We start from the raw sequence: 27,861 nt of genomic DNA, 5'->3' as shown, positions 1-27,861 counted from the left end.
CAGGTACGCTATGGTAAAGTACCTGTTTCGTTAAACGAAAGAATTCTCTCTTCGTATTCATTCTTGAACACTGTAATCGCTATTTATAAATATCACGCATGATATGCTTTACTGCTAAAGCCAGTACATAATGTTATCGACGTTAATTACGTATCCACATCCTCACAGATATGTGCATACAAGTTCAACGATATTGTTTCAGCATACTAAAATATCGTTTGAACACACAACTTTGGTGTGCGTCACTATTAGCTGGCAGGAAAGTAGGGAATTATAAGCGACATAACAACTACGTGTGCTGCGTAAGCTGGCTAGTCGACCGATGAACGTGTCGACGTATGTAACCGGTGACGTGAAAAATAAAGTATGTTGGAGTGGAATAAGAAGATTATTAGTAATGACTAGTGTTCGTTAAACTCCCATAAAAAAGAACACCAAGAAACGAGGAGGAAATAACGAATAAATTAAACATACCGATTTCAGCGTGGTACAGTTATCGGTAACGAACTTGCCTTGCATGAAAGCTCTGAAGCGAATGCCCAAAGGTAAGGTCTAAGGATAGTGTCTAAAGGTTTCTAACGGATTACCCTAACGGGACCTGACCAAATTCGCCTCCCCGAATGCTGTCCGATTCGCTTTTGTTTCACGTGTAAAAGTGCAGCAAACAAAACGGATACGCATTAGACAGGATGCAAGCCTGACGAGACGAAGATAGAAAGAGTTTGTAAATCAGCCGTTTGGTCATCGCACGCTTTCGATGACGCTGGCATGGCGCTCAAGACCGCATTACAGCGATCCGTTTTAAGGTTTCTTAAGTAGAGTTCATTGACATTCTATGAATTATTTCAGCGTTCCTGATCTAGCATCTTAGACTCTTCTTTCTCGAGTCAGATTTTATATTCCGCCATGTTCTAGCGGTTTTACAATCGTATTTGAATCCAATCGGCGCAGATTAAGCAGCGTCCGGTGCGGTACGTATCAAGAACGTAAATGCATTTAACGTGCAACGGCATTGCATTGCATTGTCAGAAACAGGCGATAGATTGGTCAAGGAAATTGGAAAGTTTACACAGTTTTTAAACGGAAATCATATTATCAGCCTAACCAAGTTTGCGGAACGCTACCAATCTAGAGGCCAATTTTTTTTCTAACAAATAGGTAACTACAGCGTGATTGTTCATTGTTAATAATGCTCTTTTTAAATATATTTTTAACTTTTTAACAATCTGCGAATGTCTTAGTTTTTTCGATAAGTCAGGGTTTCTGTATATTAAATTGTATAATTTTAATGAGTGTTTGTTGCTCTAAACAAAATTTCGCACCATATTTGCCGTATACACAATAACGGGTACAGCATTAAATAAGTTCACCGGTGTATAAATAGGTTCTATTTTGGAATTCAACCTCTTCCCAAGCACATCCGCGTACAGTTAGAGTTTATCTGTCTGTGAAAACGGTTCATTACGTCTACAAACAAAAGAAATTTTCATAATACATTGTACCGCAGACTATCCATTAAATAAAACTTGTTACTTAATAATATTTTACTCGTTGCTTCTTTAACGTAAGCGAATTATAAATAAAGAAATAAACCTGAAAATAAGGTGGCTCTTTAAGTAAGAGCATACGCTTTGAATAATGTTTAAATAACAGCACAGATTTTTGGAAACAAAGTTTCTCGTAACCGCAATCAATGGAACATCAGCCCGCCTGTGCAGTTTGCGGAAAAGAAACGATACATAAATGCAGTGCATGTGGAAATGCTTATTATTGCAGTAAGCAACATCAGAAAGAAGACTGGAAAAGACATGCGCAATCTTGCAGAGCGTTTAAGGTACAATCTTTCCATCTGTATTATTTTCTTTCGTTTATCAGAAATTACACGAATACTAAAACGTGTTCAACAATTGAAGCAATCGAATATTTGAAGATTTATAAATAAATTAAAATTAATTTCGAATAATATTAAAAGTTGGCAGAAAGTCCTACTTTGGGTCGTTATTATGTGGCAGCGAGGAATATCAAAGTAGGAGAAATCGTTCTGAAAGACGATCTGCCTTTGGTAGCAGGTCCCATGCATAATTCTCTACCTGTATGCCTTGGATGCTACACGGAATTGCATGAAAATAATGCGGTTCCCTGTACTAAATGCGGATGGCCCCTGTGTTCAAACTGCAAAGATCACGGAACCGAGTGCGACTTTACCTCTTCCCGCAGAGACGATAAGGTGATTAGCGAAGATTCTTTAGATTATCGGGAAACGATCACATACCGAATCTGCGATACGGCCATATCCAAGTAATAAGCATTTAATCCTTTTTTAAACCGCTTTTCATACAACTGTGTAAAGGAACAAGTTATCGGAACACGAACTCCATACTAAGGAGAAAAAGAATCTTTTTGATCGTATCGTGATAGGGAATCCGTTGCACTAACACAAACCCAATTATTTCAGGTATCGATTACGGAATTTGGATATCCGCATCCAACTTATCAATGTATAAATGTTATAAGAGCGTTATCACTGAGAAACAATAATGCGGAATCCTACAAAAAATTATTGTCTCTCGAGAGCCATTGCGAGAAAATAAAGAATAGAAAAAATTTTATTTTCGAAGAATCAGAGAATTTGGTACGTTTTATCAAGAGATTTTTCAAAACGGATGATATACCGGACGAAGAAATTATGAAAATTATCGGTGCATTACAGGTACACAGTATTCAATCATTTAATTAATTAATTCTTATTCTAATGTATCGGTTTTTTTTATTGTAGATTAACGGACACGAAGTGCCTCTGACAGATCCACCGTATGTAGCAGTTTACGAATTGGCATCTTTGCTCGAACATAACTGTAAAGCAAATTGCTCGAAAAGTTTCACCGATAGGGGTGGATTAATTATTCATGCCGCCACACCTGTCACAAAAGGTAATCGTATATCGCGTCGAATGATAATAATCGCAATAATAATAACAATAATGATTTACGGCCGCCTCTAAAGTTCTCTGGAAGAAGCGACGTAAGTTACAGTAGTTGCTTGATAATTTCCTGTTCACTCGCATCCCCCTTTCCTAAAAAGGGAGGAGAATTATCGAGCGGCTCCTGTATTAGCCTATATTGTAGGAGATCATATTTCTATATGTTATACGGATCCATTATGGGGTACGGTAAACAGAAGACACCACCTTCTAGAAACTAAATATTTTGAATGCACCTGCGAACGATGCAGCGATCCAACTGAATTTGGAGTTATGTTTGATGCTGTAAAATGCAATGAAACGTAAGTTATAATTATTCGTATACTCCACGATATTGTATACTTGTTACTTAAGGGGGTGTACGACGATCATTCTAATCGCTAATTTACTTTTCTTATATTTTATCTTCTTAATTCGTAGCAATTGCTTAGGATACACGTTACCAAGAACATTTCTTGGTGACAAACAACAAGATTATGCGTGTACAACTTGTGCAGCGGTTGTTCCCTGCGAGAAAATCGAAGAAACGTTGGAGAGGATTGGTATACACCTTTCAAAAATCGAGAAAAACAACATCAGTGCATGCGAAAGATTTTTGAATTGTTACAAAAACGTCCTTCATCCAAATCACTTTTATAACATAGATGCAACTATCGCCCTGGCTCAGTTGATCGGTCAACACGATGGATTGCAAGCAGTCGACGAAAATCTGCTTGCTGACAAAGTAGAATTATGCAAAAAACTCGACAATATACTGAAAGTACTGGCGCCTGGTAATTATATACATACCTAACACTGTGTAGCTAACAAAATACAATAAGTAAATTAAATAATTGTGTGCCGTTATCGTTGCAGCTGAAAATCGAATTCGAGGATTGATTCTGTTCGAAATGCATGCTGCTCTTGCAGAATTTAGTAGAAGACATACAGAGGATGATACTCTAATATTATTACTGGTAAAACAAAATAATACATTTTATTTGACAAATGCAACTCATTTCAATACGTTAGTACTAAAGTCGAAAATATAAAGTTATGTTATACAAAACGAAATACGTACGATACAAACACATTAATCAGTTTGATAATACTGTAACTGAAATACTTGAAAGATACAAATTCCATTTTAATTAGTATTCCGTCTTCTTTCTGTTTTACAGGAATCAAAGAAATGCTTAATCAGTGCTCATGAATTATTAAGATACGAACCAGAAGTTCTTCCAGAGGGAAAAATAGCTGTTAAAGCAAAGGAAAATTTGCTAAAAATAAATGATATTCTGCAACGATGTAAGATAGCATCTACATACTCTACATGAAATCAGTTGCATTAATTAAAATGTGAATATTCTCAACTCCATTATAACTTGTCATTATACAAGAAAAAATGGAAAGAATATAAGGGTAGAAATAGTTTAGCCATAAAATGAATATCTTAAAAGTTATTATATATACGTCTGTTTCTTTTTTCCTTTTTTGGATAAGTGGTCAGGAAGCAAGAAAGAGGGCGGTTAAAAGTACAAAAAAATCAATGGACACACAATTTTCAATAATTATTTGGTCATTAGAAACCCTTATGTATGAAACGTTCAATTTCATCGTTATCATTCAATCGAGAGTTGAAATTTTTTTTGCAGTAATCACATTCCTTTTTTGCTTTATTACAGGCATTTATTTTTGGTTCATTAACAGATTAAAATACTTATTTATATATTTCATGGAAGATGTTCTTCTTTACCACAAACGGAAACTTGTTACCTAGTGTGTAACAGTAGAAATCTATTACCTACTGTGCAATAGCTAATGAATATTTGTTGCTAAAAATACAAGTGCAATAACAGAACAATAAATTAAATACACCAAATAAGCATATATTGTAGGCGCAATGACTATATTTTTTAAATTATGTGTCCAATAATGTAAGAACAGTGTTGAAAGAAACCTTAACCTCCGAAGTCAAGCTTCCTCGACTGTGTTGACGTATATTTAGTTATATACGTGTAGTATATAGTATGTTCATGCGGTTATTTGTTTCGTGACATTCAAAGCATTTTAATCATTCTGTAATATGGCTAAACATCATCCAGATTTAATCTTTTGTAGGAAACAACCAGGAGTCGGTAAGGATTCAATTTATATTAGGTTAGGTTTTCCGTCCAATTTTAGGTTAGAATTGTTTACACATCATGTTATATTATCGTTATGTGTACTGTAGAATGTTAAAATTAATTGTTTTATGAATTAAACAAATATTAATTTCAGCTATTGGACGATTATGCGAAAAGTGTGACGGTAAATGCGTGATTTGCGATTCCTATGTAAGACCATGTACTTTGGTTAGAATTTGTGACGAATGCAATTACGGGTCTTACCAGGGCCGATGCGTTATCTGCGGTGGTCCTGGAGTTTCCGATGCCTATTACTGCAAAGAATGTACGATTCAGGAAAAGGATGTAAGTATAACAAAAAGAATTGTTTGAAAAGAATGTAAATACTGTAAACACCGAGGTGCAGTTTCAGTTTTTTAACACTTCAAAACTAATAATTATTCATCGCAATTATCAGTTATTACTGTATTAACATAATAATAAAAATCTTGTTACAGAGGGACGGATGTCCGAAGATCGTAAATCTCGGAAGTTCAAAGACGGATCTGTTCTATGAAAGAAAAAAATATGGTTTTAAAAGAAGATAAAATTAGGTTCTGAAAAATGACTTAATTTATATAAGAAATCCTTTCTTACGTTCCAAATAAATAATTATCTTGATACTTATAATTGTTTTGTTACTTCGATGCTTCGAAAAAATAGTACGTTTTTTCGAAAGAAAATTAATTTAATGACGTAAGTAAGACATGCAATGTGCGTGCAATATAATTAAATTTGTAGTAAAATTGCTACACCAGCAAGGATCCATTTGCTAGCCTTCTCTTTTGTTCTCAGGTTAAACGTCCAAACGTAGGTGGGACCTCGAGATCGTGTTTTATACACAGGACACTCGTATATATTTTTAAGATCCTGTTTATCTTGCGTAATCGCTCTAATATACATTACTGGCATTATTGGAAATAAGTCCTTGAACCGAGAGTCCATGATACATCCTGCCTGAACGTCCCACCGCGCACCTTCCATGTACAGTCCATTTATATACGCACCTTCCCTTGGTGCCGATCTATGAAATTTTTATTAAAAATTATTTTTTGTAGGAAAATTATTCAACAGGACAAGAGAAAAAGATTCAGCTTATCAAGGAATAATGTTATTCTTAATACTTACGTAACTTCTTCTTTATATTTTCTCATTACTTCACAGTGTAAACACATTTTATCTAGTGGCCATTCGTTTCTCCGGGCAGCTTGTTGCATAATTGCAGTCAAAAGTGATTGAGGACTGAAGAAGCCACCTAGCCATATTGATGGAGGTAACTATATGATACAATATAATCTGATTACTGATTTTTATCTTTACTTCAAGCAAATAAAATGAAATAATAATTTACATTAAAATCTGCAGTCCAGTTGGATAACTCGGATATTCTGTTTAACATGTCGGCAAACCAACTGTTTAATCCTAAACTCGAAGGATACGCTCTTTTTGTCCAACTCGGTGGAACGGTATCTATCAGTATATAATTTTGTAGATCCTCCATTTCAGCGTTGATCGTTAATTCTCCCTGTCGTAAAATACAATAATTTTTTAGGCATTGTGTTGTAAATTATAAATAATCAAAGAATTGTCATTACTTTCAAGCCTAATTCCAATTCGTGTAAAGATCTTTTTAATTCGTCGCACAACGAATTCATCCGCTCACATTCTTGCAAAGCAACCGTAATAAACGGTGTGCGATCCTCGACCTAATATTTTAAAGATACATATAGTTTCAATTAGAAAATTACTTAAACGTGTTTACTTTCATGGTGTACAATCATATGACAGAGTTTTCAAAACCTTGTTATAAAGTTCTTGTATATTAAATTCTTCGGGTAGTTTATCCAGTAAATCTTCTATAATTCCTTTGAGCTTATCTTCCCTTGTCATTTCACCAGCTGAAGCATCACTTGTGCTCCTTGCCAGTATTTCCAATAACGTTTTGAATAAGTTGTCTGCGGTTTGTGTTAAGAAACCTAATAAAAATAATTTTATTATTTTACGTTACACGATTTTAACAGATAATTTTCTGTAAAAGTTATAATTACCTATTTCTGCGTTAGGGTGAAGTCCGTAGAGAACAGGACTTTCGGCGGGCAAATAATCATCAACATATTTGTGATATGCTAAATAATCACTGTTAGGTGGTACCAAAAACTCAGGTGCAATATACAATTCACCTAAAGGGAGTTTATAGTATTTTGTATTTATTCACATCCTGTCGTTTGACATGCTGATGAAAATGAAATCTTTTACCCTCAACTAATTCTTGTTTTAAATATTCTATCAAGTATGTTCTACATAATCTTCTGTCCCAATCATCAGTAATATGGCCTCCGTACATTATTTCTCCAAATAAATAACGAAGATCCTCCCAAGGTACTTTGAGACTGTTTTCTAAATAATTGAATAGCACGGACACGCTGATCGTCAGGTCGCCAAAGTTGAATGGGTACGACTAGTTACAACAAAGAATTAATATTATAATTTACTCAAAAATTCTTGAGTAGATTGATAAGAAAAATATCTACTCTGTTCCATCCTTGTGCTCCAAATTTCCTGCGTTCTGCAACTACAGCGTGATAATAACAAAGTGCAAATAGTATCGCTCTGAATTCAGTTTCCTTGCTGCAGGAATCAAGGGTTTCTTGAGTAAAATTGTCTAATGCTTTGTGAATATTCGCTTGAATGCCCGATGGCGGTTCGTTTGTGATTTTTATAGCAGATTCTAATATACCCTATAATTTAATTAAATAACACAATTTACGTCAAGATCTAGATCCTGTTCGACAGCAACAAATATTTCATTACTTGAGGTATAAGTGATTCGTGGGGATCCGGACTGGGTTCAGCGCTAATGAACAATCGGTAGTTTTCGTGAGGATTTTCAAAAAGTTGCTCCATTTTTTTCTCCAACGTGGGCAACCACCTTTTTACCAAGTGAATATTTTGCAGTATGACCCAGTGACCTTCGTTCGCTGAAATTTCCATCGCTTCTTCGGCTACGGGTTCTTGACCCTGACCCAGCGATACATTATGGAAATTTCTTCCTTCAAAAGTGAAACCCAATTGTTTTCCAAGTTTCTCTACGTCCTAAATTAGTATCGTTTCAATACTGCATTAGTTATCATCGAAACTTTTCAATTGGATTAACCCGTTTACCTTCAAAGGATCGACACCGGGTGACAAGATGAAAAACACAGGCGTGAACGAGCTAGTTTCTTCGAAGGATTTATGGAAAGGAGGAGATCTAGATTCTACAAACTTTGAACCCAATTTCTCTTCTACAAAACACCTGAATAAAAGTATGGAATTTTGGGAATTCTGTCTTTTTGTAAACAAATAAGCAAACATTAAGTAAACCAACTTAATTGCGTATGTCATTCGATCTAGCCTGAGGCATCTCATAATGCACAATCTTTGAAAAGCAGTTTTGTTCTTCCAATCTTGAGGAAAACTTTCTCGTTCAGGTGTTTCTGACTCCACGAATTTCTTCCATCTTTTCTCAGCACCCTCTATATCCTTCTCTAAATTTGCAAAATCCTGCATTTGACTTAAATGTTTAATTCCACCCCAACTAACGTTCGATAGGAAGTCTACCGGGCTAGTTAAGTCGGGAACGTAGGGGAATTGCAATAGAAAATCGAGTTCTTCCTGCGATATTTCTTCCGCTTGTATACAAATCTGAAGTGAAGCAATTTATTTCCAAGACGCTCGGCTATTTAAAATGATCTACGATTAAATTCACCTGAATGGCCATTTCGCAGAGAAACGTTAATTTATCGTTTTCAAACAATCCTCTGCTGGTGTAAATGAAGACCAAATGGGTGATGCTGTCGATCAGAAACGCGACACGTTTCGGTAGCGTGTCTGCAGCTTCCGCAAATTTGATGGCATTTTGAAACACCACGCTGAAAGCCTTCAAGGAGAATTGGTAGAGCATGTTTATTTTGTTCAGATCGTTTAGAACAAAGTAGAGAAGACTGGCTCTAGACGAGACAGGGCGATAAAGTTCTCGAGCTTCGTCTATCTTTACAGACGTTATTTTAGCTTCAACCACTTTTATCTGTATTTCTGCAGCAGTCTTTTTTGTAGTCTCGAGATTTATCACGAGATCGACGTCGCTTAAAATGTTCGGTCCAGCGGCTGACAATCTTTAAAAGATAAATTGCTGTCAAGTAACTTTTGTTTAAAATATTTCTATGTTCAGCGAAATACGTATATACAGAGAGATACCTGTGTAAAAGATCATCCTCCAGAGTTTTAAGCGTAATTTTAAACGTATTTTGTTGAGTCGTCAACTCGGCTTTCTTACTTTCTAAATCAGGTCTTTCAGCTTTTACAACATCTCCCAAAAGTTGTTCTTCCAAGCCATCTTTAGTCACGGTGAAATTGATAAGGGTCGTTTGAGCTTGTATCTCTGGTTTATAATGAGGATTGCCCAGTTTCGTTTGTAGAATCAATCGGAAACGATGATCGTAATCTACTTCTTTGTCCCAAATTTTGATTGCTCTTTAACATTTATATACATATATTACATTTCTAATCTTTCTATATATTTGTCTAAATATATGATAAATACCTTCCTTTCTTGATTAAGTCCCTTTTAATGACAGGATCTAAAACAGGATCGATCGATTCCATGATATTTTCAATCAATACAGTTTCTCCGTTTGAAATAGAGATTTCAATTTTGTTCAAGTAATTTGGTTGAGTAAGCCTAAGGACTCGTAAGTCTTCCCCGTATCGATTTTTGATCCATTTTATTCCTTGTAATTGTGGATCTATCATCAACGGCCATCTCGATGAGTTCATTAAAATTGTCGCGTTCTCAGAAGACATTCGATCGGTTGGCAAACCTTCGCAAACAATATCAATCGTTAGATAGATTATTCACAAAATCGCATTTATCTTTAACAATGGTTATTCTAGTGATACACCTTCGTTGTTCCATTGTGCGATTTGCGCATCGTCCGACAGTAAACTTAGGATATCCAAACCTTCGGTCCTCGGAATTTTCACGTCCAGATCGTTCAGAAATGGAATCCACTTTTCGTACATTAAATCGGTTCTATACTTTCGGGTGAAGCATCCCATGTATGATAAAAATGCTGTTACAAGAAGTACATCACCGGGTATCGTGACCTTCGAATTCGTCAGCCTAAATATTTCAATTATTTCAGCCGATTGTTTGTAATTAGCGTAACTAGATAGGGGTCAAGGTGGGTCTGGTTCCCCTAAAAATCTGGACTGATCCCTTCCCAAAAATATGGTCCTTCATCGTTCTAAAATTTTAAGATTTCAAAATTCTAAAATTTCTAAGGGACGTGACCCACCCCAAAAATAGGTTCAAATTATGCCAATTGTGTTAATACAGATTCTTTTTACACTGATCTAGATTAAACAATTGCAACTAACGTTTCCACTGTCTCGGTCCATCTAATCTTTTCTGACGCTAAACCATTTACTAATCTATTTGCAAGATCGATCGTCAACGCAGTGGCGTCAGCTTCGTCCTGACACTTTTGTTTCTCAGCTAAGGCTGCGTTCATTTTGTCACCCAAGACATCGAGCACTTTTTGCAACTCCTGTCAATAAAAAAAAAAACCTCTTTTTTGACAACAGTATTTTCATTTTGATGTCACTCATAATCTGTTTAACGTGATCAGACGATCATGAAGTTATATAAAAGTTTACCTCTAGCCTTGCTCTTAAAGAGTTCAAGCGATCCATAGCAGCTTTTAGCTCCGCATTAGCTTGGGCAAGTGCAGCTCTTAATGGCTTTACAGCATCGTTAATATAATGAAAGACCATTATATTTTTTACCCAGCTACAGAGTCCTGCTGCTGCTTGCGATTTTGAATAAATAATTTCTGGATCAAATTCTAAAACGATTGAATAAAATTAATTTACCAATTAAATTGTAAGACTGTTACAAATGAAATAACAGTTTATTGTATTCGAACCTTTCTGGTTGATGTAAGGTTGAATTGCTCTAACAATCTCAGCATGAATATTTTCTTTATCATAATTTCGAAGCTGAGAAAGAAAAGTGTCAGTGTGACCCATCATCGCTTTACACGCTTTCCAACTTCTATCCTTTGGAATCTGCCCTTTTGGGGCAAATAAGACCAGAACTGCTTCAACCACCATTGCTACTTGCGCCGGTGGTGTCCCAAACGATTTTAATTCAGTCAAGTTATTCTGTAATTTAACAATTAATATTAGGACGATTTAATAAGTACAATTCAAAAAACTTTTCTTATTTTAAAATGCTTTGCCTTGTTTAAAGTGTCGAGTGCAGCTTCGGCTTGACGAACTGCAGGCTCTGCTCTTGCTAAATCTTCGTCGCAACGTTTCTGTCTTTCGGCCACCCTTTCCTTTATTTCCGCTACTTTTCCTTCCTCTTCCGACACTGCATACAAATATTGTGATTTTTAAATAGTTTTCTATTGCAAATAAGTGGTTTCTTAATTTTCTACCAAATGCTTTTTCCCCTTCGGCTTTCGTATTCTCTGCCCGAACTTCGGCAAGGATTTTGTCTGCAATCTCGTTCTTCTTTTTCAGTTCCCCTTCCTGAACCGCTAAGATAACTCTTAATTCGCTTACCTGTTGAAATTGAAATTGATTGCATCAATTAATTAAATTCATACGGATGTTTAATAATTAAGAGATTTATCATGGAAGAATTACTTGTCCAGCACAGCTTTCTAATTTCTCTAAACCATTCTTTAACCTTTCTATCGTTGCTATCACATCGTAGGTTCTTTCCACTAGTAACTTTGAATATAACGCAATTTGTTCCAAAAATGATTTTGGAGTCGTGTAATTGTATCTTTTTTCGCTCTGGAGGTACTGCGAGGAAATGTCGTTGACGCTTGTATGCGCGAACGACATGAACAGAGATGCTGATTCTTTAAGCTGTTTTGGAAGATCCTCTAATTCCTATGATTAATAACATAGGCTAATAAGAAAATATCGATATTATAGAGTCTTTAGATTTCTTACTCCTAAAAATCTGCTAGAAACAGATCGTAAAGCTTCCTGGGGCCAACTTTGAAACCAATTGATCGAAGTGTTGTTAACGATAGCTGGAAATTGTCTGGCTCGATTTCTTAAAGTTGTTCCAACAGGAGAAAAGCAAAGAACACATTTTAGTCGATTTCGAACTCGGTCTATGAAGAATTTCCAACAATTTTCTTTCGTGTCCATCATACCAGTTTGTTTTACCTTTGCAAAGAGAGAAAAAAAAATTAAGAGACGTTTTATTCTTACTATTAAAATAAACAGTTACCTCGTTTCTCACAGCATTTACAATATTATCCACCTCCTCGTCGGCAAATAATTCTGAAATTTCACCAAAGGCAAGCATGTCGTTTATAAGCACCAAGAATCTTTCATCAGCAACGTGAGAATCCGTCATCAGGAAAGTAATTCCGATGCTTTTCAAGCCAGACTTGCTGTATAAACCTGCTAGGTCGGTTCTTAAATCCTCCAAAGAATATCCGGTTTTTAATTGTATTTGAAATACCTGTTAAATGGATTCGTTTATAAATATGAACCTTGTCTATTCCATGCAGTGGAAAAGAAATACCTCTAAACTCGAAATGAAAGATGCGAGAGAAGAAAGAGATTGCTTTCCGCTTCCTCCGACACCCACCAACAATGCATTTCCTCTGGGTGATTCTAAAATTCGGTTTATTTGACAAACGTGGTACATGGCGTCGTCGAATAATACTAAATTCATTGCAGACACCTACTTGAAAATGATTTCATCCTTTTAACAGTATTCTTTTGATAAGAGAAGCAATTTTAGTGCTCAACCCTTTCAGCGCTGGATTTTTTAATATTCAGAAAAATAATTTTTTTGGCAGAAAATCTTGTTTGTAACTGCTATAAGAATTTCCTTCGCAAAATTTAAATGAGTTTCCACCATAGACGAAGGAACCAGGACCGAAAGGGTTCAAGCATTCTTAATTTATATCATTACCAGTTCGTTATAATTAACCAAAGCTTCGTCCAGTAATTTATTCAATTGTTGCCAGTCTTTTATAGGCATGTATTTTGATTCACCAATTCCCTCAGCAAAATGGCAATATATGATCGGTTCTGCAAATACAATATTCTCCTCTAGGTCCTGTAATGAATAGTACGAATGTATCTATTCTGACTTTATATTAGGTTTTCTACAGAGTGTCATATAATAGGAAAAGCATATGTTGTTTAATATTATCGACTTCCTGGTCTGCAAATAATTCTGAAATTTCATCAAAGGGAAACATGTCGTTTATAAGAACCAAGAATCTTTCATCAGCAATATAAGAATCAGTCATCAGAAAAGTGATTCCAATATTTTTCAAGCCAGACTTGTTATATAAACCTCCTAGGTTTAGCATTGATGTGCTTTTCAATTCCCATAGAATTACCATACGCTCCCTTATTATATGACATTCTGTGCAATATTTGAAAGATAAAGTACAGGAATATTTTTACGAAGCGATTCCTTTAACAATTGGTCAAATGTTTTTTCGTCTTCCATATTGACTAGTTTATCAGCATACACTCTGGTCGCTTCGTGAACATACAACCTTACCAGTTGATTAGGAGTTAAAACAGTTTCCCCATTGGCAAATAAAATACCCTAAAAAATAATAATTGCTCTTTTTTTAAGACTATTACAACTCTGGGTAGTTACTTACTTGAAAAATATTTGAAAGATCACGTAGATTAAATACATAATGAAATTTGATTGCAGTTGGTAAAAATGTGGTTGAAATTTTTTTGTGGCATTGCAGTGCTGCATTTAACAGTGGCTCTGCAATTTTTGTTAGCGCTAAATTAAATTTATTCAGAGGATTTGTTAAATGTTGATCCAACATTTGGCTGTAGATCATTACTAGATTCTCCTGGGTTGGAAAGCTGACATGAAAAATAGAAAGAAGTATAGTTTATATAAATATTTAATGGGAGTAATTGAACGCGTTACTTACTTAACTGCAAAAACGGCAAAGTGTCTTTGCAAACGAGGATCAATTGTAAAACTCCCTGCTGTGGGATTCATACAGGAAACATACTGAGTGTTGTGAATTTCCTTCAGAGATAATTTTATTCTGTCGTACCTACATTTTTTCCAGTCAATTTAATTATCATTGATTCCAAATACTGATAATAATTCACTTTTATTTTTAATTTAGATTTTCGGGAAAAGATGCGTACCAGTGATTGTAATCCACGTGTTGTCTGATAAGCGTATGAGGCTGAACAGTTCCATAAGTATCTACTTCAGGCATATTCATATCATCAATGAAATAGATCAACTTTTTTAATCCTGGCGGTCCATAGTTCCTGCCAGTTTTCTTCTCCAAGTGTTTCTCCATAATCCTTTGTAACATTTCTTAAATAAACAGCTAATTAATGTAATGCAACGTAGAAAGGATTCTAATACATTTAAATATTTTTGTTACCAGATGTGGTGTAATAATTAAGAGGCACGCCGGCGATATTGTAGTCATCCGGAAGGGAGCCTAATTTTTCAGCAACGATTACGCTTTTCCCTGAACCTGCAGCACCTATCAACATCACCGGTACCTTTTCCTTAATGAAAACATCCAGGAAGAAGTGAAGGCATATCGTTTCACCAGTCGGCACCAAAGCAGACTGTTAAGGTAAATTATTTTTTAAATTTGAACAATTTATCGATATTAATTAAACGAACCTGAAGCGGTATGTCGGTATCCAATTCGAAAGGTTTCACAATATCGGTCCACGAAATTAACTTCTTCGTTTCGTTTTCAATGAAATAATTAAACACATTACCGCCGGCTGGGAATTTCACTGTTTTAAACTCGTTTAGCCACCACTTGTTGAATTCGTTTCGCCAATCGATCAACTGATCTTGAAAAGTCGCCGATCCAAATGCCCAGATACAGGAAAATGCAAAATACAGTTCGTACCATTCTTTGGGGCAATCTGGGGGTACGTTTTCTTTCGTCAAAAAGTAATCCAATAAATTGCACAACATCTCCACGTGACAAATGTCTGGTAAGGGTGTAATTTTTTTAAATTTGTTCTTCATCACTTCCACCAGTGTTGGAACATATTTATCAAAGAGAATGGTTAAATTCGCCCTCTCAGGTCCATCTCTTGTCTCTATCCAACTGATTGCAAATCTAAACTCGTTATGGAATTTATTCGTGTAATTAATTCTCTTATCGAGTTAAATATGGTATTTATATTTATTGGGATAGTTAATGGCTACTTACGGATACCAGCCAATATCTTGTGGATTTATGTAAAGAATTCCTGCTCTGGAAACAGTAGCTGGAGTGGCTGTTCTGGAAATTATTGTTTCACGTTACATCAGTGTGTCAAGTAATGGAATAATCTAATTACCTAAGGTTCGAAATTTCAAATAGAAGTCTCATGTGATCAGTTAAGGCAATTCTTTCATTGCTAGCCAATGTTAGTACTTTGTTGTCGTCCATCACGGTGTTTAATGATTCGATCCACATTGGATCAATGTCACCATCAAAAATAATCCACTTTGGATCGTTTCCTGTCATGTTTGCTTGATCTCTCATTATAACTGAAAATAGCCTGATAAAACATTAGTAGGTTTTAAGAAAACGAAAGGAATGAAAATCACAACTGGATGAAGTAAAAGAAATTCAAACCCGTCCTTCCATTCTCGAGTCGCCGGGTTAATAACTCCAAAAAGTTCATCAGTGGTCACAGCTTTAGGATTCAAATCATTATAATACGGCTTCAATTTTTGGTTAAAATAGGTTCGATTTAGCGTCTTCCAAACTTGAGTTTTCCCTGTTCCAGCGAATCCAACGATGAAAACCGAATGGCGAACATAAAGTAATTCTTCTAATTGAACAATCTAATTGATTTCATTAAAAACACTTCGGTGATTCCAAGAAAAATCAGTTATATTCATTTTTCTTACCTTCAATATAAATCCATCTTCTGGTTGTAATTTCAAATCCACAGCAGAATCTCTAACTGTTTTCTCAAAATCAAAATCCCTTTTTCTAGGTACATCCAAAGCAGGGAACAAATCACCTGATGAAACCAATAACCAAGATCTTAGTCTTCAACTAATATGATATAAAAAACCATCGGTAGCTTGCGAATTTTTATGCAATTATACGCTTCTATAAATTATTTTTCCCCTTCAGGTAATTAAAAGTATTATTCTAATACACCTAAACAATGACTCTGAGCAATTTGTTTCATTTTTATAGTCGACATATTTTTTATATGATCTGATGTTATAATTGCATAAATTTCTACAATCAGGAAATAAATGAATCGATACCAATCAGTCCCATAAAAACTGGTACGTCGTCCGTAACGATTTTCGGGATATTAAAATCCCTGAGGGCTCGCATCAGTACTTGTTCCTCTGGTCTTTGAGGATCGTCTCTCTTCAATTTTCCAGCTACCACGAGAACCGATTTGATCGCTCTCAGACCCCAGTCGTAATGATCCTGTTTCGATAAAAGTTCTCGGCAAAGTTGGTAAAGCGTTATAAACTTCCTTGCTAATAATCTAGCTTCTTGGAAACCTTCCGCTACCAGCATTATCTCGCAAATAAGGTCAAAGTCCGGGACCACCATCGCGCAAGGCCTTCAATGTTATATAAATTATGATCCATCTGGATAAAACAAGGACCCGTACAATTTGACCTACCGAAACAAAGTTTTCAAATTCTCCGGCAACTCGGTTCTTCCGGCGTAACCAGGATTCATAGTGATGAACATTCCAACGGTAGGAACAAGATTAAGTTCCTCGCCAAAGAATAGAAACGTCGGTTTACGGCTCTTCACGCCATCCAATACTGATTTTACTTGTACAGCCACCACTGAAAGTACTTCCACGGATATACGGTTGAATTCGTCAAAGCAGCCCCACGCTCCCACTTGTGCAAGACCCTTGTAAATATTTCCACAGGACTGAAAGGAAACATATTCTCGTCACATTCTTGTCCTACGGGGTTGAATCATTACCTATCATTTTACCTTATAGTCCATCTGTTCGGAACAGTTGAACACATAAACCATCTGACCCAAGGCTCGGCCTAGATCCTTTGTGGTTTCCGTTTTTCCGGTTCCCGCGGGACCAGCAGGTGCTCCTCCCATTATAAGATGCAAGGATTGCGTTAGAGTAATGTAACATCTGTCGGTCAACGGTGTTATCACCAGTCGAGGAACATTTCCCAAGTATTCGTAATCGTATTTGAAGAAAGCATCACAAATATCTGCGTAACAATCACCAACTTTGTCGTCCCACCTGTACGTATCGATTCGTTAAAATTGGTATAAAAATTCTTTTTGTGATACATGGTTATCTATGAATTTATCGACCTATGTCTGAGTTGCGACTGCCACTGAAAACTGGAAGAATTCTCTGCCTTCATCGCGATCATCTTTGCAACAACGTCCCTAGCGTGCACGTCTATTGTACAAATAGTCATGATCTTCCTTCTATCGCTCTCATCGAGCTCTCCACAAAGTATCGTAATCAGAGCATTCAGTTGATTAATTTGTTTCCTTTGATAATCTTTAAAAGCATTTTCGAAGCCCTCCTCGAGTCTCATGAAAGCCATGTTCACCTCGGTGGTCCACCAAATCTGAGTTCCGCAAAGAGCAGGCTGAGCTTGGTGGTCGAAGATCCATTGCTCTCGTGGCTTCTCGTCGTAAGTGGCTACCGCTTGAGAGACGTGATACCTCACTGATTTCTTCATTGCATCCGTCACGTGATTCAACCAGACTTCTACCTGAAAATCATGCTACGTTTTGAAAACGATCTTTTATGTATGTAAGATGAAAATACCTTTCCACTGCAGTCGCAACTTCCATAAATAGCCATGTGTTCACCATCCTTGGCAATCATTGCAGTGGCGAGTTTCGTTGGTTTCGAACCATCCATTTTCCATACTAACTTCGCTATGGAATCGTACAATTTCGCCAAATGTTTGCAGACTAATTCAGGGTTGTTTCCTTTTAAACAATTTATCGTATAATTATAATTGTTTAATTCTTATAAAACTATATCAAGTTTTCTAACCGTTGCTTAAAATGTCCAGAAGATCAGTCGCAGAGATAAAGTAAAATCTTGGATAAATTAATCTTTTCGTTTCCAAGTAATCCGCCAAAGCTTTTTCGCAGACGTTTAACTGAACTAGCAATTCTTCCAGCTTTTCCAGGAGCTTCGGACGATTCGTTGCTTTAATGATATTTAAATTGCTCGACATTTCTCTCAGAAGTTCCTTAAGAACACGTTAAATTATCTAAGGATTTTTCCTTCGAGTTTTAATATCAGAGAACATTTCAAACTCTACTTTGAAGTCTCTGTCAATTTTTTCGAACCGCTTCGAGTCTTCCGGAAGTTGACTTCTGATATCTTCAGAACCGATGAATATACTCTCGAGATGCATCCAGGCTCGCTGAACTTCGAACCAGGCGTTAATCACTGCGTCTGCGTTGCTTAATTTCTTTTGCCAATCAAGAATCTCTTCGAGAAAATATCCCACGAACTTCGAACCCAACATATTTTGTAGTTGCACCTATTTGGAATGTTGCAAATTAGAAGTGATAATTAAAAGGGAAGAGACAAAGAAATTTTACCTGATTTTCTTCTAGGATTTCTATGGTTTCTTCATCGATCTTAAGAACATTCAATTTAGTACGATCGTGTATCTCTTTGCCAAATTCCAGATTACTCCAAGTATCATGGAGCTCCTTCAACACTTTCTCCATCGCCATTTCTTTGACAGATTTAGCAACAATGTTTTTAACTTCCTCCTCAAATTTGTGCAATTGTAGTTTCAATAAATCTTCCAACGTAGTATTGTCGGTCATGATAAACGCTACCTATTATAAAACATTGTACCACAAATGTTTGAGAACTTTTCAGAACATTCTGAATTAAAAGTTACACGGCTTTCACCGTGGTGTAATGTTTGCAATTAAAATCAAGGTCTAACCGAGACTTGGCCCAGTTAAACGAGATCTAGCTTAGATTTAGCACCGGTTCAAGACTAGTCTCAAGTATCTGATACAATTGTAATTAATGTAACCATTAACAGTCATGCATGGTAATGAACATAATTTAATAACAAATAACCGTTTCCATGCTAAAGTGAAACCGCGAACAACCAAATAGTTAATTACTCGTGTCTCAGCCATTAATTCCCTCCAATGCCTGTCTCTAATTGCTGGGTTCTGCAGTTCTGAGACTGCTCTTAATGACGCCATCATGTTCTTCACTTGGGCCTCGAGGCTGTTGTACAATTCCCATGGACGTACATCTTTGTCCAGTTCTAGAAAATAGCAGTTTATTTTTTTTTTAAATATGTATAATCTAAATGTAGATTCCATAGATGAGGAATAGGGCATCCCTAAAATCAAACAATCTTGAAAGCGAAACTATTAATTATAAATTAATTAAAGCGTAGAAGCAGCACTCTGAAAATCGCTTATCAGATAGTTGGAATAAGAATAATTTTTACGTCTCAGTTCTCTAAGAAGCTTCTTGCATTCCTGATCCATCCAGTCTATGTCCAGTTTCTTCCACGTGGTCTTCTTCCATTCGTTTAAACTGGTTCCAATCACGTTCACGTAATCCCACACAGTTTTCAAATTCTGCATTTCTTTCTTTATCAGTTTAGTCACCTTAAACTCAGGCGTCTCTTGCTCGAAGATCACACTCTGATCGTACAAGGCCTGTTCTTCACTTAGGAACTGAAGAAGCTTCTCGTGTATTTTATTCAGTTCTTCGTAAGGATTCGAGCAATCAGTGCTGAAAATAATTATCAATTACGCATTATATTTCAGATTGAAAAAAAAAAAAGAAAGATTATACTACTATTAAATTTACTTGAACACATCCTTGCTATGAAATTCGTCTAAGAATTGTTGTTGCTTAAAGTCGTAATAACTCAGCCTCTTCTTCAGCAGATCGATTTGATGGGTCATTAAAGGCTGAACAATTTGCTTCACTTGAGCAGCTACCTTCTTCAATGATTCCCAAGCGAGGGGTAACTCTTCTAGCCACTCGAAAATCTTGTTATCCAGGAATACTTGATACTGCTGCAGGAGTTCTATCGTTTTCTAAAAACAAATTCAGGCAAATAATAAGAAAGGAAAACATTTTTCTACTTTTAAGTATTTATATGATATTACATTGATAGGATCGAACATATCCTCAATTTCAAACTGACGATCTCTGACTTCTTTCAAATAATAAATTGTCTCCAAAAGCGCTTCGTAATCGTCTTCGTGAATCGGTTTTGAAAAGTTCTCCATCGCAGCTTTTAAGAATTCTGATAAATCTTCCAGTCTAAAATGAAATTACAATTAATCTGTTGGTTTTAGAAACGTCTGGTATACGATGTAAAATCATGCATGATCTTTTGAATATGCTAATACCCAGTTTCCTTGGAATTATTCATATTATTCGCAAAATACGTAATGTTTTTGATAGTTTCCCGGAATGGAGAAGGCTAGATTTAGAGCCAAACGCTACGTCTGCCGTTCAGTTGCGCAAATAAACAGGACTAGTGCCAACAACGATCGTCTCGATTGTAGTTTCAGAGAAATCGGCTCTATTTGCGGTTACAGGGTGAAATGTGACTTGCATCGATAAAGCTTCATCAGACTCTATGCTATTTTTAAGAAGCTCCATTTTTTTTATCATTGCTGTTCTGTCGGCAACATTTTGTTAGCATTCAAGGTAACAATAGATTGCATAAAAGCTTTCAGATTACACTAAACAAACGACCTTTATATAAATGATACTTCCAAGAATGCATTTTGAATCGTCATAAATTAGTAGCTTTCATGCTTAATTATTCTTCTATCGAATAAATCAAGAACAAAAGCAATTTCTTTGCAAAGTCACCGAATTAAAATTAAACGTCTGGGTATTAGAAGTGACGTACACATTTGGAAAAGCGTCTTGGTGTTCCGCCAGCTATCTGGTACCTAGTCCTAGCATATATGTATGTATTACCGTCTATTTAAATTATCCCAACTTACGTCACGAATCATTGGTCACTCAGTGCGTCAGTTTTCTAAAGAAATTGATGGAACTAACAATAATGCTGGCAGAACGCCTGTACGTTCTCCGAAAACGATAAGCGTGACAGTCGCGTTATTTCATTGTACATTCCATTTGACTTTGTAGATTTTTTTTTTCAAGATTAAAAGGTAACGAAAAAAGAAATTTGTGATAACGAAGAGCATAGTAAAATGTTTGGGTAACAATGAGTTAAAATAATGAACTTACTGAGTGGTAATCTTATTGACCAAATGTTCTTTGAGCACATTGGACCACTTGCAAATAGTGTTCAAAAGAGCCTGTTTGAAGGGCTTTAAATCGAGCCTCAGCCATCGGCTAAAGATCTCTTCGTTCGGCATATGATCGCATTGATTGTATAGTTCCACGAAGTAATCGATTTCGCGTTTGAAATCCGCCAGGTCTGGTTTCTTTAGTTTCATATTTTCTGGAAGGTACTCTGGATGGTCCTTGATAGCCTGCCTTACTTCAGGATTTACGTATTGAGAGAATTGTAAGTAGTACGATAAATATTCTTGTCTATCATCCAGCCACAACCAAGAGAATGACTCGTATTTCTGGGAACAGTTAATTTTAATAAATATGGAAATCAGAAGTAGTGTATACCTATGTGATACCTCGGCGTGCTCCTTCATTTCTGTCAGAGCAAATTTCACTCGATTACAAATTTCTTCAAGCATAAATACGATGCCCTCCTCCTCAGCAACGTCAGTCTGGAAAATGATAAAGGTTTTAAGAAATTCAAAGGTCGGAATCAGTCGTATTTTTCTGATCCTCGTTAATATATTAGAAGTAATCATTTATAAAAAAAATTTATGCAAGATTTTGATAAACAATCTATGACTTAATCCTTTTAAGATTCTGTTTAACTATTTCCAAAGTTTTGAACGATAGTGGATATCTGATAACAGTAGAATAATATACCGAGTAATTTTCTCGTTCTTCAACTAATTGAGGATCAACGCGTGGGATAAGACCACCCATCTTCACCATGTCCAGTAAAAGTGACTCCATAAAGGGGTAAAAACCTTCTGGGTCATTTATATTCACTGATGGTTGGAAACCAATTTCGGGGTTCTAATGGTATATAAAATGATAATTAACTGGACCGAATATTACGTGTACAGTATCGAGCAAAATGGCGATATAGGAGAAGCAGAAATTCTTAAAATCTTAATTTTTATATAGAGAGTTTCTTCCCCTACATCGTCGTTCTCCTCGAAATCGGGTAAAAAAAAGAAACGGCACAGAATTAATTTGTACACTTAATAAATCTATGCTTACCTCTAAGTATAATTGTATTTCAAATAATGGATGTATGTCGCCTTCAGGGTCAGTTTCATCAAGGATGTAACAAATACTATGAGAGTAATAATAAGTTGTACTACAATACTTTACATTATCGAAACTAAATGTAAAAAGTTCCATTATCAACATTAACCTTGTAGATACTGCCTGAATAAGACCTTTGGAAATTAAGTCGTCCACATAAGTAAGATAAGGCTGCCATTTTTCTTGTCTAAGTGCCAAAGTTTCTTCGTCAACTTCTTCCTCCTCAATTTCCTCTTGTCCTTCAGGCGATTCCGCCCCCTCAGCTCCCTCCTCGTCAACCCTAGTTTTATTTTACAATTATCCAAACACTAATTTAAGAAACTTATACGCCTAAACACTTGATTTTATTTCACTTTTGAGTTTCATCTTCCATTCCTTCTTTAGGCGTCGCCTCGTCTGCTTCTTCTTCCTGCTTCTCTTCGCCCGGCTCTATAAATATTTCGTTAAATAAATATCGAAAACATTTGCCAAAATGTTTCACCGTATGTTAAACCATAACTACCCTCGAATAAGTCTGAATCATCCACGTCGTAAGCGCTATCCGGAAGCAGGTCGAAGAATAATTTGTAATTCTCTTTCAAAATTCGTTCGAGTTCCTGGGTTGTCGCTTCAATTTCTGCGTATCTTTCTTCGAACTTCTCGTCTTTTTCCGCGATTCCCAGTAGGTTCTCGTCTCTGGCATCTTTACGATAAAGAACTGGCATCATCGCCCAAGTATACAGCCGATCCATGATGGTTTTCAAATTTTCCTGCGCTCGAAACACTCTGGCGTGTAATTTTCGAGTAATTGTTAACAAATTTTCAATATATTCCGGAACCTCTGCAAAAGCACGCTTTATTGTTTAATATTTAATACAATTCGGGTAAAGTGCAATGTAAAGTTGCCAGATATTTTTACCTTCGGAATTCCAATTATATTTTTCTTGGCCCTCGTCAATTAATGTGTCTAAATTTTCAACTTCTTCTTCGATTAAATTGAATTCAACAGGAGTGCTTTGACTTCGTATTCTGTTGTACCTAAAGGAGATTTCTTTATCTCATTTCGAGATTCGATGCGCCAAAACGTTGAACGAAAGTATATTTACCATTCTATTATTAAACCTAGATTATAAGTACTCATGAAAAAGAACTGTGATCTATTATAAAATTCTGTAGCCACTTCTGGGAGGTCTGGTCTATTCATTATTAACATATAGCGAATTTCTCTTAATACAGTCTTCAGTTCTGAATGAAAATTCAATTCCAATGATCTGTCTTCGTGAACTATCAGAAGGGTCTTCGTTAAATGGGTTTCCAATATATCTGGCAGTGTATCAATCCAGGCGTTGAATATTTCTTCTTCTTTGTCATAAATGATAGTCTTAAAAAGAAATTAAGATAAATTTGATGTTAACTTTTAAAGTAACAAGTTAACTCGTTTATCTTGTTAATTACCATCAGTTGTTCGTATTTCGGTTTGATTTCACTTTCCATCTTCGCGGTAATTAAAGGATGATCAGTGTATTTAATACTACGAATAGGATAACTAGTCCTTTTACGTAGCTTCATTAAAGAACACAATTTTGCAGCGACTGGGGGTAAATATTCATTGACCATCGAAAGTAACGGATTTGTGCTCGATTGAAAGTTTTCATCGAATATGATCTAAAAGATTAAATATATACTATTGCTGAAAACTAGAGGTGTACGAGAAAACAATTTTGTTTATCGATCGTATACCTTTATATCACTAAATTGTTGATCTATTCTTTGGATTAAATCTTCGTAATTGTGCCATAATTGAGCCATGATTATAGGTCTGTTAGCAATTGAGCCAATCATCCAAATAAATTTAAACATCGATTCCAAATCGTGACACTCCGCGAAAGCTTGATCGAAGATACTTGCCAATCGTCGATCGAACTGCTCCACCTTTTTATTAAAAAAGAAAATTGAGAGGCCGTTTAAAGAGGATGATTTTAAAAGAGTAATTTACTGTGTTTAAGAATTCCTGGAAAATTTCGGTGAATTGTGTTTCTTCCGGTATTAAAACAATGTCGGTCAGTTCTCCAAATTGACTGTACAATTTTTTAAACTCGTCGTAGATGTCAATTGTCATAGAAAGTAACGATTTTCCTTTCAGGCCAGCTATTTCTATTCTTTCTAATTTTAAATAATCCTGTACTATGTCGAACAATAGCTGCAACGACAGTTAAAAAATGTAGCCGAGAGGGAAGGTGGTATAATAAATAATAATAAATAAGAAATGCAAAACTGTAGCAGGTGCAAAATTAATAGAGGTATGCGAGAACATTGAATTGTGCGAAATTCTTTCGCACACCTCTGAAAATTAGTGTAACACCAGACCTCGATGTCTTTGAGTCTCGCTCGAAACAAATGAATCCTTTCCAAAACTAATTTCTCATGAAAGGACCAGGGTACAGGTTCAACCGGTGGTTTAAAATAACCTTCTACTTTATCTTTAAACGCTCGAAACATCTCCTGATAAAGATCTAGAAACGGTATCACTTCCTCTATTTTCGTTTTGTTTTCTTCGATATCACCTTCGAATAAAGTTGAGGGATTTATGTATTTCGATGCCTATATTAAAAATGTTAAATGTTTCAAATGACCACACTTTGCATAATATTTATATTAAATGAAAACTGAATACTTGAGAAATTAACAAGCTCGAAATTTCTCGTAACAGAGTGATTACTCTTTCTATAGAGTAAAACTTTGAGTTAGCCCACATTAAGCACACGCAGTGTATCAATATTTTGAATTTCAATGATAAATCCTTGAATTCAGCGCTAGAGATCTCTTGGAAATTCGTATCTAAGGGCTTCAGGTAAAGGAAGATATCTCTTGTCTCTAATAATGCTAAAAAATAGAATTTACGTTTATTTAATCCATTTCTAAAATTTAATTTATATTCTTCTTGAAATTGTTACATACTTGCGGTTACGTTCTTTATCAAATTCTTAAAGTACTCCGAATAAGGACTCGCCATTTCTTGTAAAAACACGTCCATCCTGACTATTTTTGGATTCTTCAATTGAAGGTAAATTGATTCCATATTCTTTAATCTCATATTCCAGTAATTCATTTCTAAAAAAAATTGTAAGAAAAACGTAACAATGATGTCAATTTTCCTAATCTTATTGAAATTACCAGCTTCGGGTAATTGGTCCCCGCCCTTGGAAAACTGGGAGAACTCTTCATTAAGGATTTCATTAATTTGCCCAGCCCATTTTGTTACAATTTCTTCTATATTGCTTTTCAATTGAAGCTTGTAAGAATCCGGCTTGGAATCAAATTCTTCCTGCATAATCTCATCGATACCCATGGGCAGAGGTAGCAACATTTGCCCTGTTATTTTTCCTTTTACCTAATATTTTTTATATAAATAACAAGATACTGTTCATTTTCTCTTTACAGGTGTGATATTTAAAATCGAATTCGTACCTGCCATATCAAGCTACGAAGATTGTACACTTGTTTCTTCACATCCTTTCGTACGACTTCCGGCCATCCAACGTGGTTTTTTGGATTAGACAATATAGGTACATATGCCTGCCAAATTACAATAATTGTCTCTTAATTATCTACAGTGTTGTATTTGAAAATAATTGAGGTAAAGTCATTGGCGTAAATAGGTAGGAACCAGGATGGGCCTAGCCCTCTCATCATTCTAAAAATTTAAAATTCTAGAATTTCAAAAACTTCGCAATTCCGAAAATTCCGCTACCCTGCAATTCCAAAATTCCGAAATTTCAGAATTACAGAATTATATAGAACTTGGCCCACGCCAGATAGAAATGCTAGTTACGCCAACGGGTAAAGGTTTCGAACAAACGTCTTCAACAAGCACTGCCAATTCTTCTATAGGGTTTGGCGCCATGTCGCCAGGTATCAACAACTCCCTGACATTAACTTCGGTGACCGTTTGAGCTTTTCTCTTCACGAAGTACGACACCTTCTTCTTGGATTGCGTTATCTCGAGATAGGGCACCAGGAGACCGCTGGGCGTCAGATGCAACACGAGGATCATCTCCGACGGTGTACCGAAGAATTTGTTAATTATCTCCTGAGCGTGAAAGTCGATGAATTTAGGTGTTATTCAAACAAAACAGACAAAAATTCGCCTTTAGAATGCGATTTTTTGCGACCTCTCACTTTAGAATTTGCCCCACTGTTGCTCCGGACATTTTTGAGAAAAAAGTTTCACTAAATGGAAGGTACAGTAATTAATAATACTTGCTCTTTCAATACGCATCTCGTAACACTTTAAAGAGGATAATGAAACGGTTAAACACGCTAGTCGAAAGTATTCTTTTGAATTTTCATTTTTAATTACACCTCATTGAATTATATTTAAAACAACGCCGATAGAGTTATGTAACAGACTTGTTACGTAACGAGATAATTCTGGCAAATTACCCCGGAAAAGCGATCTGGTACGCGAGCATCGAACGTTTATCAACTGGTTCATTTAATTTCAACCACCTGACATTTTCTTGCTGGATCATTTTATATCGCAAGAACATTTGTGACCTTTCCATTTAATTAAACTTTCAATGATTAAAAATTTCAATAAAGATATCGACTGGTTTTCCTAATTGCAGGCAGAGTTACGATCTATAAATCTTGTAATATTTCTCCTCGTTTCCATTTGGATATCGGTACCTTAAAGTCTGCGTTCGACAACATTTTCATCCATTTGTCCGTTTTTACTTTTCTGGAGACCAGAAGGTAATCGTAAATATATTCTAATCGCTTATCTTGCTCTGCTTTCTCCTCTTCTTTCTTCTCAGCCATTTTCTGTACGATTTAGTACAGCTTTGTTTATTAACTTAAATATGACATGTTTGTCATTATCAATCTAACTTTTATTGTACGTTTACATAAAATGGTGACGATAGATCGCAAAGAGATGTTACCACCTTCAAAGGTTTCTATATACATATATCTACATTCATATCTTACAATTAAATACTTTAAAAATATTTTTGGATTTTTGAAATTTCAGAGTTTCAGAAAAATTTTTCAGAAATCTGAAATCTTAATATTTCAGAATGACGAGAAAGTCTCTGGTCCTTTTATACTCATATCAATTTATTCAAATAACGATTCCTTGAAGAATCGTAGTAATCCGGAATAAAATTAGATAATCAGTTTATTCGTGGATTAGGTAACGGAAATCTCGTGCTGTTTAGTAACAAGGAAACCGAGCCTAATCCTTTGTAGATCAGCTGTTACTTAACTAATTACGATGGGAACGTTCGAGCGATCACATTTTTTATATCTATTTCAAACACAATTCTGTATATTAGGTGT

The 27,861-nt window shown here is 35.7% G+C and overlaps 3 protein-coding genes across 6 annotated transcripts; 2 read left to right on the top strand and 1 right to left on the bottom strand.

The window, feature by feature from the left end:
- The first annotated feature begins 191 nt into the window (after positions 1-191).
- LOC117600253 (SET domain-containing protein SmydA-8) lies at positions 192-4,631 on the top strand. The gene is made up of 10 exons (XM_034315406.2): positions 192-1,158; positions 1,654-1,834; positions 1,973-2,227; positions 2,456-2,710; positions 2,777-2,930; positions 3,004-3,021; positions 3,126-3,282; positions 3,401-3,753; positions 3,836-3,936; positions 4,141-4,631. The coding sequence occupies exons 2-10, from the start codon at positions 1,694-1,696 to the stop codon at positions 4,294-4,296; spliced, it is 1,590 nt and encodes a 529-aa protein (XP_034171297.2). The 5' UTR covers positions 192-1,158; positions 1,654-1,693; the 3' UTR covers positions 4,297-4,631.
- A 108-nt stretch (positions 4,632-4,739) lies between these two features.
- On the top strand, positions 4,740-5,724 carry Phf5a (PHD finger protein 5a). Its single transcript, XM_034315414.2, has 3 exons — positions 4,740-5,097; positions 5,240-5,430; positions 5,583-5,724. Exons 1-3 carry the CDS (start codon positions 5,046-5,048, stop codon positions 5,670-5,672), a joined length of 333 nt encoding a protein of 110 aa, XP_034171305.1. The 5' UTR covers positions 4,740-5,045; the 3' UTR covers positions 5,673-5,724.
- A 129-nt stretch (positions 5,725-5,853) lies between these two features.
- Positions 5,854-27,438, bottom strand: LOC117600251 (dynein beta chain, ciliary). Of its 4 annotated transcripts, XM_034315404.2 has the most exons (66): positions 27,211-27,438; positions 26,381-26,611; positions 25,990-26,097; positions 25,696-25,912; positions 25,480-25,632; positions 25,196-25,404; positions 24,889-25,122; positions 24,518-24,721; positions 24,262-24,453; positions 23,977-24,186; positions 23,628-23,902; positions 23,441-23,559; positions 23,045-23,362; positions 22,896-22,971; positions 22,652-22,822; positions 22,495-22,570; positions 22,135-22,287; positions 21,828-21,923; positions 21,421-21,767; positions 20,316-20,472; positions 20,011-20,243; positions 19,643-19,932; positions 19,305-19,453; positions 18,759-19,004; positions 18,473-18,697; positions 18,199-18,400; positions 17,965-18,131; positions 17,496-17,908; positions 17,151-17,421; positions 16,822-17,084; positions 16,448-16,758; positions 16,076-16,191; positions 15,798-16,009; positions 15,517-15,720; positions 15,387-15,458; positions 14,840-15,293; positions 14,589-14,781; positions 14,341-14,518; positions 14,115-14,243; positions 13,824-14,043; positions 13,604-13,765; positions 13,115-13,261; positions 12,719-12,880; positions 12,419-12,655; positions 12,133-12,354; positions 11,818-12,069; positions 11,607-11,733; positions 11,406-11,539; positions 11,091-11,328; positions 10,822-11,009; positions 10,543-10,712; positions 10,065-10,285; positions 9,707-9,983; positions 9,361-9,636; positions 8,873-9,278; positions 8,492-8,808; positions 8,287-8,419; positions 7,936-8,217; positions 7,656-7,862; positions 7,381-7,582; positions 7,173-7,304; positions 6,925-7,100; positions 6,720-6,830; positions 6,476-6,649; positions 6,253-6,401; positions 5,854-6,148 (listed from the first exon to the last, which is right to left on the bottom strand). In XM_034315404.2, the coding sequence occupies exons 1-66, from the start codon at positions 27,340-27,342 to the stop codon at positions 5,854-5,856; spliced, it is 13,623 nt and encodes a 4,540-aa protein (XP_034171295.2). In that variant the 5' UTR covers positions 27,343-27,438. The 4 variants fall into 4 exon arrangements, with proteins under 4 accessions (XP_034171295.2, XP_034171293.2, XP_076548684.1 ...); XM_034315402.2 differs by having other exon boundaries at positions 21,421-21,923; XM_076692569.1 differs by having other exon boundaries at positions 8,287-8,808.
- Between the last annotated feature and the right edge of the window lie 423 nt (positions 27,439-27,861).

This window comes from Osmia lignaria, chromosome 15 (genome assembly GCF_051020975.1).
Source record: "Osmia lignaria lignaria isolate PbOS001 chromosome 15, iyOsmLign1, whole genome shotgun sequence".
Lineage (NCBI taxonomy): Eukaryota > Metazoa > Arthropoda > Insecta > Hymenoptera > Megachilidae > Osmia > Osmia lignaria.
The sequence above is the reverse complement of the archived record's forward strand: the minus strand, read 5'-3'. Positions and strand labels throughout refer to the sequence as shown.